We start from the raw sequence: 13,383 nt of genomic DNA on the forward strand, positions 1-13,383 counted from the left end.
TCTTGACGTTCCAAGCAGGGAGCCCCACCTCAGCTGATATGTGGATCTGGTGGCCGTATCCGCATGGCAAGCCAACAGTGAAGTCTATTTACTCCTTCCTCAGCCCAGCAGCGGAGGACAACTAGCTAGGTTGGAAGGTGCTGTGGAAACTCCAGGTAGCGCCTAGAGTGCGTACCTTTGTGTGGAAGCTCTTGTGGAGACGACTCCCCACAAATGTGCTCATTGGAAGGTTTGGATTGAGATATGGGGAGCTGTGTGTGCTATGTGAGCTTCATGAAGAGACTATCACCCACCTATTCTTCACGTGTAGATACTGTCTCGAGTGCTGGGCCGAGCTCCAAAACTACATGGGGAGGCTGGAGCATCAAGTGGATGAGAATTGGCTGACCTCTACTTGGCATGCTGACCCTCAGAAGGACATGGAAGTTAAGGCCAAAATTGCATCGACGTTGTGGATGATCTGGAAACAGAGAAACGCTGTGATGTTCGGTGGTGGAAGATTAAGCCCGAGGGTACTTACCAGGAAGGCGCTAGCTATGGCCAAAGAATATGCCAAGAGCGAGGAGGCTCCTAAGGAAGCTACGACAAGGGGGCAGACCAAATGGGTTGCCCCGGATAAGGGCTAGGTGAAGCTTAATACAGATGGGTGCTATGATGCAGGGAACTATCAAGGTGGTGTTGGTATAGTGCTGCGGGACGAAGATGGCAAGGTGCTGCAACTCGCGTGGGAACCGTGTCCTAATATGATAGCCTTATACGCGGAAGCGTGGGCGACGAGATTTGGTCTCAGGATGGTGGACAAAGAGTGTCAGCTGTCCCTTGAGACGGACTCCCGAGAACTCGCCAATATCCTTCACAGTGAGACGAGCCTTCCTTGGTGCATTAAAAATATGGTAGATGAATGTAAAAGTCTGCTGAGAGAATGTAGAGAGTGAAGAGTCTCTAATGTCTATAGAGAGGCGAACAGAGTGGCGGATTGGGCAGCCAACCGTGGGAAGGTGGCTGGGTCCACTGTAATTTTGGGTCCGACGGACCCTGTTCCCTCAGACCTATATAACTAGCATCTTGGGTGAGGATAACTCGGGTTAGCTAGCTAACTCGGGTTAAGCTAGCTGAATGAAGCTCATTAATTTCAAAAAAAAAAAATTATTTGGTCATGTACAAGTGTTTCACATTATAGTTATATTTTAATAAAATATTAGTAATAGATTATTATTAAAGTTAACAAGTATAGATAAATCACTAAAATATTATCTACTAGAATGTAAATTATTTATCAATAATTTTGCCTCAAAGATATTTTTCGTTATGGATATAATATTGGCCACCCAACCCAGCTAAACTATGTTGTCTCATAGCAGGGTAAATAAATTGTTCCTCATGACAAGACATAAAGTTGATACTAAATTAATAAAAAACAATAAATTTTCATTTAAAATTAAATGGCATTTTAAATAAAATGATGAAAGTACTATTAATTGGACGTAAAATAGTAGTAGTAATTAGGTATGTTTAATTTATGAATAAAATATTAATTTTAAATTATTGTTAGATTATTATTAAAAGTTATATAGAATAAGAGGAGAGAAAATAATAAATTAGTATATCAGAATAAACTAAATTATTATTTAATTACTATATTAGAATAAAGAATAAAGAATAAAAATGTTTATTAAAGAAGAAAGTTATTCCTATTTCGCAAATTTACTATAACATAGTTGTAGTTTTTTTTTTCTATTACAACCTTTTATATTTTATAATATTAAGTTTATTGTATATTTACAGATAAGAAAATTTGACAGACAATTGGATAGCCAATGGGAGAAGGGCACATATGATTTTGTCCAAGTCTTAAACATTTTTATTTTGGGTTTTCTATACATAATTGCCACTAAAACCTTTCAAAATATTTTAATTATTATTATTAAAATATATAATTATTATTAAAACCTTTGGTTTAATGTAATATTCTAGAAGATTAAAGTTAATAAACACATACAATTAAATGAGAAAGATACTTTTATTTTTTAAAGTTTAGAGTGTAAACTATTTTATCAACTATTTTCATATCATATAATGGAAGATATTTCTTATTGTACTACAATATTGGATATCTTTTAATTTATTTTGAACAATTTATACAATGGCAAAATAGTTTCTTTATCTATATTTAATTTTGATTGTGATTAGTTAGACTAAACTAACAGATTGTCATTTTGCAGAGAGCACTATGATTTCTACGACAATTATTATATTTTTAAAGAGTATATAATGATAATTATGATATTTCAAAAATTTAATGATAATTACGTTATTTATTTATTTATTTATTTTTATTTTTCAAATATCCTGAGCCGCTTTTGGCCGGGTTCGATTCATAAATATGAATACCCGAAAGACTGATCTTATGCGGGTCCAGACCGAATCCGACTTCTTATTAAGCCCGTGAAGTAAAACCCATGTGAAATACCCACGCTTCCTTTAAAACCCACTTAGATGCCCACCACTCGTTCGACGAAATGCGCCACCGCGCTGCCTCATCCCTATCCTCCGCCTTCGAAAATCTCCGTCTCATGCGATCCAACGATATCATCCCTGATCACTTCGTCCTCCCAACTATCCTCTCCATCTGCGATGGTTCAGAATTCTCGACGAGGTTCGCTCTCCAGATCCACTCCCTTGTGGTTCGGACTGGGTTCGATTTCAACCCCTTCGTCCGAAGCTCCCTTATCGGCTTCTATGCCCGGTGCTCCGATCTCACCGCCGCGAAGCGCGTCCTTAACTCAGCCGGTTCGGACGACTCCGTCAGCTGGAATTCCCTCATAGGCCGCTGCTCTCGCGGTGGCTTCTACTCGGACGCCCTCGAACTGTTCGTCGAAATGCGCAAAAGAGATCTCGACTTGGACGAGTTCACGTTCCCACCCGTCCTCAATTCGTCAGCTTTACTTGGCGATACGTTCGCCGGGACGTCACTTCACGCTTCTGTTATAAGGACCGGACTCGAAGCCCACATACACGTGGCGAACGCCTTAGTCGACATGTACGCCAAGCTCGGGAGCTTAACCTGCGCTCGCGGTATATTCGACCGGATAGAGGGAAAGGACGTAGTGACGTGGACTTCCCTCATCACCGGACTCGCCCGTCTGGGCAACCACGACTCGGCGCTAAATCTATACCACGAGATGCTCCTCAGCCGCGTCGACCCGGACGAGTTCGTCACCGCCGCGGTGTTGAGCTCCTGCGCCGGCTCGACGGCGTTGGAACTCGGCCGGCAGATACACTCGGCTGCAGTTCGACTCGGATTCGACTCTTTCCTCTCTGTGGGCAACTCGCTCGTGTCCATGTACGCGAAAACCGGGTCGATCGACGAGGCGCGGACGGCTTTTGATGGGATGGCGCACCGCTGCGCGATCACGTGGACGGCTCTGCTCGTCGGATACGCCCAGAACGGTCGAGGGAAGGACTCGCTCGTCATTTACGACGAGATGACTCGGACAGGGGTTAGACCGGACTACGTCACTTTTATCGGATTATTATTCGCGTGTAGCCACGCCGGTTTGGTCGAAGCCGGTCGAGCCCACTTCGAGTCGATGGAGAAAAAGTACAAAATTCCTCCTGGGCCGGACCACTACGCCTGCATGATTGACCTATTGGGCCGGTCCGGCCGGGTCGAGGAGGCGGTCCGCCTCCTCGACCGGAGCGAAACCGAACCCGACGTGACGGTTTGGAAGGCCCTCCTCGCGGCTTGCCGGATCCACCGCCACGTATCCCTCGCGGAACGGGCGGCTGAGATGGTCCTCAAGCTGGACCCCGCCGACGCCGTGCCGTACGTGATGCTGTCGAACCTATACTCGCGGGCCAAGAGATGGGCTGACGTGGCGCGCATCCGGGCGTTGATGAAGTCGAGAAACGTGACAAAGGAGCCCGGGTGCAGCTGGGTCGGGGTGGGGGGCGAGATGCACGTGTTCCACGTGGAGGACCGGGGGCACCCGCGGGCGGCCGAGATATACCGGAAGGCGGATGAGATGATGGGGAGGATAAGGGAGGAGGAGGGGTACGTGGCGGACACCGGTTGGGCACTACAGGACGAGGAGGAGGAGGGGAAGGAGAGGGGATTGGCGTACCACAGCGAGAGGTTGGCCGTGGCTTTCGGGCTCCTGGAGGCGCCACGTGCAGCGCCGATACGCGTGTATAAGAACCTGAGGGTGTGCGGGGACTGCCACGTGGCGATTAAGCTGGTGACGAAGGTGTATGGGAGGGTGATCATACTGAGAGATGCTAATTGCTTCCATCACATGAGAGACGGACTCTGCTCTTGTGGAGACTACTGGTAGCAAGTAAGCATATTTTCCCAGGGTTGCATTTGATTAACTGACAGAAGGGAATTAGCAAGTATCAGGGGCCCGGGTTTGATGCAAATTCCCACATTTCAAAGCAGCTTATGAGATGATCAATTGACTTTCTGCATAGAAAAAGAGACTTGTTGGATTCCCCACAGAGAAGGAAGTGGTGGTCCAGAGATGAGGAAAGGATCCTTGTCACGGCCCATTGAGAGGGGAAACAAAGCACCACAAATTGATGAGAAGAATAGCTACTCGTGTGGAGCACAACCTGAAAAGAGATCCAAAGGCTTCATTCACTGCTTGCTGTCAGGTTAGCATATAATAACTAGTGCAGTGCACAGGTTAGTACAGAGCAATTACATTAATATTTCTATAATTTCCAGGATACTTATGACTTGTGAGCTCCTTTGGGTAACAACAGCAGGCCGCATAATGGCAACTCAGTACTGTTAATGGACAAGTACTTGTTGATTTCTCTTACTGACTCCAGAATATCTTGGAGAGCGTGCACCGAAAAATTAGAAACCCGAGCAACCTGCGACGCATCCCTCAATTTTGGATGTAACTTTTACTAATGATAATGATTTTATTCTTTATTTTTTATGAAGCCATAATATGAGTTTTTGCGTCTATGAATCTGGAGGAGGAAGTAAGTAATATTGATAAACGTAAAAAGTTCTAAACTTTTCCAAGTCATTTTTCTGCAAGTCCATATAGTCTGCATGACCAATCTCCTCACCTTGCAACCATAGCTCAAGTTCCATTTATTTTAGTTGTTACTATTATTATCTATGGAGGAAGAAAAAAGTAACAACAAAATATTCACAAAAAAATAAAATAAAATAAAATAAAAAAAAGACCCTCCAGTATATTCTGCCCACTTGCCGAAGATGATGCCCACGTGGACAAACCTTGATCTCCAAAAATCTCAAATACCCCTCTACTTCCTCCTCTACTCCTCTCTCTCTCTCTATCCCTTATCACCTCTCCCTCTCTCTTTTCTCCTTTCCCGTCCACTCTATGCTCCATGGCATTGCCATGTCTGCGCTCCCACTCCACCCCACCCTGCGCCCCACCCGCATAATCCCCTCCATGAGGCCACCCCTCTCCTCTCTCTCCCCCTCCCCCTCTCCTCCCTCCTCCTCCTCCTCCTCCTCCTGTTCCTCCTCCTCCCCTCTCGTCCTACCCCACCGCCTCTCCCCTTTCCCCTCCTTCTCCTCGTCCTCCTGCTGTGCCCTTCGCCCCAGACGCCTCCACTTCTTCCGGACCCTCTCTTCCTTGCGAGAGACCAAGAAGGCGACGCTCCGCAAGGCGTCGAATGTCCCGCAAAACCTCAAGTTCGATGGGCGCAGAGGAGGCGGCGGCGGATCCAACAACGAGGAGGAGGAGGAGGAGGAGGAGGAGGAGAAGGAGGCGGATGGTGGCGCTGCGTTGAAAGGGACGGTTCTTGCGGGTTTGCTGCTGGTTGGGTTTGTTGGGGGGTTCGGGGCTGTGGGGTATGTATATAGGGATCAGATTAATGCGTTCTTGACACAGTTCTCGGGGTTTATTGAAGGTAAGGGATGGATTATGTTGCAAAGCTTGCATCTTGGTTTCGCTTTTGAGTTTTTCAAAGGAGATGGTGGTTTTCGTTTTGGACCTAATTCGGAATATGGGTGGGTTTCTTGGTCAGAATTGGTGATGTTGTTGAGAATCCTGTTACGTTTCTCCTTAATTTCGATGATTTAGATTGAGTTATTAGTTTAGTATGCTGTTACTGGAGAAATGTGACATTTTTCTTGGCATTCTGGACTTTCACCTTTTTCCCCGGAATTCTGAGGCTACTGCTTTCTAAATGCTGCCTTGGAAATTGGAGATTATTTTGACATTATATTGGTTAAGGTTTACTAAATATGCTTCCGTTTGATACTGTTGAAATCTGTCTTTGTTAAATTGTAGTCTGAGTTTGATAGTAGAACTCTAGTTTATTAGCTCTTGACAGCTGGGCCGGTGCATTATATGATTTATTGTGAAACTATATCTCCTAGACTGCAAAATGAGTATTGATGTAGTGAGGAACTTTAATCAGAAAACTGGCCGATCTATTAACTTGTTGTAATGGAGAGTTATCTTAGTTACTAAGCTGGAATGGTTGACTGGACAAAATGTGGCATGTCTTCCTGTCCTAGATTAGGAATGAACCGTGTATATGAGTAAGGAACTGAAAGATGCTCGTCATTGTCTGACTTACTGGATTGGCGTGCAGTATAATGAGTTTAAACAGATATTGAATTGGGCAAATTTTGTGAAGGAGCATTATTTAGTCCAGATTTTTATCCAACTTTTTCTAGATTTTTAGGCTACAAGCAAGCCTATTTGAGGTTGAAGGGAGATAATGTGTGAGAAATGAATTGCGGGCTGTTACTTCTGCCCAATTCTGCAATATGAAGGAAACATTTTACTTAATGAATATCATGAATCCAGGGGTTGGTTTTTGTCCATGATGTTTGCTCCTGATATGATCACCTTTTCCTTCCTAAACCATATTCAAGGTACCCTAGAAACAAAATGATTGGAAATAGGACCTGTTACCATCATCCAGGACTTTAGTAGTTGTTATGTTTATGGTTCCGCATAACACACTTTGTTCTGTGAAACTAACTGCTGTGGGTTAGATTGGATCTGTTTTTATGTGGTTCGAATGTGCTTCTTGATGGATTTTGCATACGGAAACAAAGAAATTCAATTTTCTATCCTATTCTGAAAATTGTAATGTTTTACTTGATCAGGTTATGGACCAGCTGGATATGCTTTATTTGTACTTGTTTATGCTGGACTAGAGGTAAGCTATAGAAACGGGCTATCTTTTCTCTAAGATATGTAATCTAAGTTGTACTCTAGCTTATCAGCTATTTGTAGCTGGGTTGTGGACTGTACGATTCATGTGACACTATGTCTCCTAGGTTGCTTACTGATGAAACAAGAGACTTTTATGGAAAGATTTGTTGAGCTGTTAATTATGTGAAGTAATGGATAATTGTCTTGTCCATGCTTCCTATTTGGACCATTATCAGATTGCCAAGAGTCAGTTAGATAGTATGAAATAATCTTGTTCATGATATTAGAAAAGATTTATTTGTATGACTTTGTCATTAGTGCATATAGCAGAGAAGCTTAGGTTTTACATATTTCATTAGTTAGTTATTTTTACATACCATGCTCTGTAGCATCTGACGTTATACTACTTTTTTTGATTCAGATTCTTGCAATTCCAGCAATACCATTAACAATGTCTGCTGGTTTATTATTTGGTAGTCTCATTGGTACCATCATTGTGTCAATCAGTGGGACGGTACGTTGCTTTATCTGCAATTCTTCTTGATTTATAAGTGATAAAAGATTAATGATCTGACAGGTTCTCATTATGATTTGTTGACTTTGCTAGGTGGCTGCAACTGTGGCCTTTCTTATTGCTAGGTATTTTGCCCGGGAACGTATTCTTAAGTTGGTCGAAGGAAATAAGAAATTTTTAGCAATTGATAAAGCAATCGGAGAGAACGGTTTCAGGATTGTTACACTCCTTCGCTTGAGTCCCTTACTACCCTTTTCTCTTGGAAACTACTTATACGGCTTAACTTCTGTGAAGTTTGTGCCTTATGTTTTGGGCAGGTTAGTTGCTAATTTTACTGTAACATTAAGTTGTTTTCATTGCTAATTTTATCTACAATTTTGTGAACGTAGTTGCAAAAGTGTGCACCAACCATGCAAAATTAGGATCTGAATTATTTTGAAAAAGGATGAAGATAATGTGAAAATTATTAAGATAAACAGCAAAAAATAGAATGATTCAATGAACTCTATATAGCAAGATCCTTGACTTCAGTAGTTCTGTACGTGGAGCACCTGCTTTTTTGACTTTGCAAAGAAACAGTAGTAGTAATAGATGCTTATCTAAAGGAAATTTCTTAGTTTGAAAAAACATTCTTTGTAAGCTAAGTTTTTATTTGTGATTGAAACTCTTATTTCATTTACATTTTCGAAGCACTGTCCGTTAGGAAGTAATTTATGTTAGGTCTCAGTGTCTCACTATGATTTTGTGCCACTAATCTGCAAAATTAATGGGAGAGCAACAGTAGGTTTCACATCTGAATGGGCATGCATATTATTTAAGTTATGTATATGTGTCACTAGTTCTTTAGATAATGGCAGAATATGAGTCATATGACTATAACTTTTTTTATTTTCATCAATCATCATTACACGTAGTCTTAGATCCTTTTTGTCATTTTACGTTTAACTAGATATTATTTATTGAACTATTATCAATTAATATTATGTATTGAATGTTAATATGTGTTTAATTATATTATGGAGTATTCAATCATATTATGAAATGTTCAAAAATTTATATTAATTTTAATAAATATATTTAATCATATGATGTGTTGAATAACATTTATATTTGATTATTGTTTTATATTTAATAAAATAGGTCATTTACAAAAATAATCTAAAAATAAGACACTATAATATAGGTATAGCCATGGTTCCTAGTTTCGGCTGATTCCGATCCGTGGCCGAAACCAATCTATTGATTGGTTTTGGTCGGGTATCGGCCTGATCGACCGATCCCGCCTGAGACGAGCATGGGTAAGAGAGAAAGAAAAGGGAAAGAGAGGGAGTAAGAGAGGGAGTAAGAGAGGGAAAGAGAGGGAGGAAGAGAGAGGGAAAGAGAGAGAAAAAGAGAGATGGAGCAATAGAGGGAAAAGAGAGAGGGAAGGAGAGAGAGGGAGAAAGAGATAGAGGGAGAAAGAGATAGAGTTTGTGGGTTGCAGCAGTAAGAGGGAGAGGGAAGAAGAGAGAGAGGGGAAGAGGAGAGAGAGACATGGAGAGAAAACAAAAAGTTAAAGAGAGAAAGGGGTGGTAGTCAGTGAGGGAGAGGGAGAACTTTTAAGGGAGAGAGTTAATAGGAGAGAGAGTTAATTAGGGAGAGAGTTTGATAAGAAAGAGTTAGTGGAAGAGAGTTAGTGTGATAGAGAGTTTGATAAAAAAGAGAATTAGTGGAGAGAATGTAAGAATTTTTTTAATTTGTGTGGGAGAGAGAGAGTGTAAGTGGTAGAAAGGGGGAGAAATAGAAATTTAGAAAATAGTATTTATTTTTTAGTTTTTAGACTTTATATATGAATAATTTATATTTATATCTTATTATTATTTTTCTAAAAAATTAAGAACTTTTTGTATTTTAAAAATTATTTTAAAATACAGGCCGATACGGACGGCCGATACTGCCGATACCTTCGATACGTATCGTTTTTTTTGATACTTGGAACCTTGGGTATAGCATATATATTTAAACTAAAAACCAACATTGATATCCCAAAGACCCAAAAACATTTTTAAATGTCCTAAATTTTTTTATTGAAAATATGTTAAATATGTGCTAGTGGCATGCCGAGCCATGCCGAGGGCGTGTTGATTTGCATGGCCAGTAGTTGTTTGGTATCAATGATATGAAACAATCAAATTGTACTGAAAAATAATGTACTGCAAGTCTACAAGCATAATCTCCATGTTTCTTTTCCCTTCTCGAAGAGAAATTTGTTGTGGATTATCCTCTATTTACAATTAAAAGTGCACCTTGCCTTTTCATTACGTTCATGATGTTCATTTGAATGACTGAATCAACCTTTCTTGCAAAACCCACCTTAAATGATGTGCACCATTCTTATACTTGTGATGTAGGAACTTGGATTTTCTCTACTCAAATCTGTTTCCTCTTTTCATCAACTTGGAAAATAATGTTGATTGTTGACTTGGTGTGTGTAGTTGGTTGGGGATGCTTCCTGGGACATGGGCTTATGTTAGTGCTGGTGCATTTGGGCGAGCCATCATTGTAAGTCTTTCGTCTACAATAACATTTCTGGCCTGTATGATAAGGTTAATTTGTTCATTTCCAGTTTAATAGAACATCATTCTTCACTTATAGAGGTAATTATAGATCTTCTGTTTCACTTTCTAGTTACATGCTAACAATAATTGAGCATGTAGGATTAAAATCACATACTTGCAGGGCTTATATGTTGATCCTAGGTAGATGTTTTTGTGATGCTCAATAACATGCAAGGATATTAAACTATTTATCTGGTCAAGCAATCTATTCTGTTCATGGTTAAGGTTCATTTTGTTTTCTTTTTGGGACATTATGCCCTATTAATACTCTCGAAGGGTGAAATGGAACTGAATCACAAATTTGCTTCTCTCTTTGCAGCAAGAAGAGTCAGATGTGGGCTTAACAGGAGGAAATGGTCAATTACTGACTCTTGGCCTAGGCCTATTGTTTACAGCCATTGCTGCAGTTTATGTTACTCGGCTTGCGAAGGTACTGGATCTCCACTCACTACTGTTATTTCGATACCCTGCATGCAAGTTCAAAGAGGCTGCTAATGTGATGCGTAGGGTAGTTAAGTATGGGGTGCTCTTGTGCCAAAGCATGAGGTGGAAAATTACCTGGTTCTGTCGTGGAATATTTAATTTTTTTAAAGAAAAATTCAGCATTAGGATTTTCAAAGCATTTTAGTAGGGAAGTGAAAATTTTGCTATCAACATAATATACTTGTTGGTTTTTATAAGGCAAATTCAAAAGAGTACCAGGATTGAGAAAGTTTTAGAATGATTTGGAAATCTCTAAAGCTCTACACCATGTCCTCTGCTCTTTATTACAACCATTTCTCGAAAATTAGTAAACTGATAAAGGCAACGCCATTCTCTCTTTTCTCTGCAGGATGCTGTGAAAGATATGGAATAGATGGTGGGCAAGTCTTCCAATAGAAGTGTAAAGTAAGCGGTAGCCCCTGTTAGGCCGATACGATGTAATTCAAGGTATATAACTGCCTTGTACATCAGCATCTTTTTGATGCATCTAATATAACGAGATCGATTTTTTAGAAACATTGTCTTACAATAAATTGAAGAATCTGCAACATATACCACTCCGCTCCAATTTAATGGCCTCTTGTAGTAATGGAATACTCAAAAGACTTAGTCCCTTCAGCTTGTAATTGGGCAATTACCACCACGTTTCTCACCCAACACACAGCTCTGCCATTGTTGTTAAATATTGATTGGGTCATCTTGATGATATTTCACGAGATGAAAGCCACCAGTCTATAATGCTGTGCTCACCCTTACTTTTCTCCCCCTAGTCTGAAACAATTTTTTTTACCCTGACCATTGACAAGAATGCATTGTTATACCCTGTTTATTTGTAGAATAAGAATAACCTTCTTCTGGAATAAGCCTAGTAATTAAACAACAATTTAGCTTTTTTTGGTATACTAATTTATTATTCTCTCTTCTTTTATTCTATACAATTTTAAAAAAAATAATTTAATAATAAATATGAAATTACTATTTTGTCATCCTCTCTCCTTTTATCATTCTCTCTCCTTTTATTTTATACAATTTTTTTTTAACATTTCACATTCCTGTTTGTCTTTGTATACTCTGAAATTTTAAATTGATTGAAAGTGAAATAGTTCTCTCCTACAATCGAACCCCTCAACGAGAATGTGTTCGAATATGATACAGTGAAGATAAATCATAAAATGGTTAAAACTTTACCCTTGCTACCCCTAGTTTTCATATGTATTATAATTTTATACTTGTCTTAGCAATGTTCTAATTAATATAGAGGAGAAAGGAAGAGGAAAGTGAAAGAATCATTAGCCTCATTAGGGAGGCTAGAAGCTGTAACATTTTAACTCCTTTGCTTTGGCTGTACATCTTTCTCACATCCTATCATAAACCTTTCACCCTGACCTAACTTTGCCAGGAAAATCAAACTTCTCACTCTGCTGCCTCTTCAGTTTCTCCTCTTTCCTGCACCTCCTTGGTGACTCCAACTCTTTTGAACTCCATCAATCTCAATCCAGTAGCGACGACTATGAAGCTCCATCTTTCAAGCACATTCTCTTGCAAACTCCCTTTGATGAATGGATGGTGAAGCAAGTCTTGGCATGCCCAGCTTTCCTTTGGGTTTCTAATCAAACACTTGCTTAGGAAATCCTTTCCATCTTCAGAAAGATTGCATGGAAATTTTGGTAGGTCATCACTGCAATGTTGCTGCTGGGGTTATTACGTCATCTGATAGACATCCAAACATTTAGTTCTAGAACACCTCTGGTGCCATCCACAATGGAGTTCCACACACAGAATGTGTTGGATGATCAAATCCTAGACTTTTCACGCACCTGAAGTTGGTCAACTTGATGCTGCTGGACGAACCTTTAAGTACATTCTTGCACTTGATTTCACAGTGTGATGCCCATTGCGATGAAGGTAGTCGATCCCTTTGAGGATCTCTCTGGTGTATGATCGTATCGTCAACTCGTCCAGGGATCCGCTGAACTTACCGACGATCTCCGACCCGCGTGCCGCCTGCCATGTACTCCATGAAGAGGTTGAATTCTTGTTTCTTGACTGACTTCATGCTCGCTATTGCGGACGAATGTATGGAGAGTCCATGCTCTCGAGGATCACCGCCTCGTTTGCTAGAGATGCCAACTCTGCGGATGATTACGCCGATGACTTCAAGACAAAGAGCTCACTGTGCCAAATGGACTACACCGAACGAGGCAGACCCAATTGGGCTCTCTCCCACCCAGTTCTTGGGTGGTAAATGTCGATAATACATGGAATTTTGAATCCTAAGCAAGAATACAAGCAGAAAAAATATAAGTATATTGTCGTCGGGTAGCTTCCCAGTGAAACGGAGAACCGGAAAGAGGGTGGGGGGAGGGATAAATGAGAGTGGAAAGAGGGTGGTTAGGAGGCAATGGTTGTGGTTAGTTTTTTATATTTTAACCGGGTGTGATGAGTTATGGTATAGGCTTTATACCAATTTGTAGAAGGGTTGTAGGGCAAGAACTAAAGAAGTACCAAAAAGAAGGCGGCCCCGTGATTGTGCGGTTATTAACAAAAATTAATATAAAATAATCGAGTTCATAGCTCTCTAATTGCTTAAATTTAGAAAGTTATTGTTGAATCCAAATGCTATAGATCT

The 13,383-nt window shown here is 40.7% G+C and overlaps 2 protein-coding genes across 2 annotated transcripts; both read left to right on the plus strand.

Annotated features, from left to right (window-relative positions):
- Window positions 1-2,424: 2,424 nt before the first annotated feature.
- On the plus strand, window positions 2,425-5,200 carry LOC140792879 (pentatricopeptide repeat-containing protein At3g12770-like). Its single transcript, XM_073144104.1, has 2 exons — window positions 2,425-4,653; window positions 4,727-5,200. Exon 1 carries the CDS (start codon window positions 2,520-2,522, stop codon window positions 4,332-4,334), a length of 1,815 nt encoding a protein of 604 aa, XP_073000205.1. The 5' UTR covers window positions 2,425-2,519; the 3' UTR covers window positions 4,335-4,653; window positions 4,727-5,200.
- LOC140792880 (uncharacterized) lies at window positions 5,189-11,270 on the plus strand. The gene is made up of 7 exons (XM_073144106.1): window positions 5,189-5,898; window positions 7,112-7,164; window positions 7,582-7,674; window positions 7,768-7,991; window positions 10,149-10,215; window positions 10,591-10,701; window positions 11,104-11,270. Exons 1-7 carry the CDS (start codon window positions 5,364-5,366, stop codon window positions 11,125-11,127), a joined length of 1,107 nt encoding a protein of 368 aa, XP_073000207.1. The 5' UTR covers window positions 5,189-5,363; the 3' UTR covers window positions 11,128-11,270.
- Window positions 11,271-13,383: the final 2,113 nt, after the last annotated feature.

Source organism: Typha latifolia, chromosome 7 (genome assembly GCF_019914945.1).
Source record: "Typha latifolia isolate L0001 chromosome 7, TyphaL0001v2, whole genome shotgun sequence".
NCBI classification, from domain to species: Eukaryota; Viridiplantae; Streptophyta; class Magnoliopsida; order Poales; family Typhaceae; genus Typha; species Typha latifolia.

Bases quoted from the DNA above. Each gene is read 5' to 3' on its own strand.
- LOC140792879 (XM_073144104.1), top strand. From the start codon at position 2,520: ATGCGCCACCGCGCTGCCTCATCCCTATCCTCCGCCTTCGAAAATCTC.
- LOC140792880 (XM_073144106.1), top strand. From the start codon at position 5,364: ATGCTCCATGGCATTGCCATGTCTGCGCTCCCACTCCACCCCACCCTG. The intron at 7,165-7,581 runs GTAAGCTATAGA...TTTTTGATTCAG, and splicing joins TTGTTTATGCTGGACTAGAG to ATTCTTGCAATTCCAGCAAT. The intron at 10,702-11,103 runs GTACTGGATCTC...TTTTCTCTGCAG, and splicing joins ATGTTACTCGGCTTGCGAAG to GATGCTGTGAAAGATATGGA.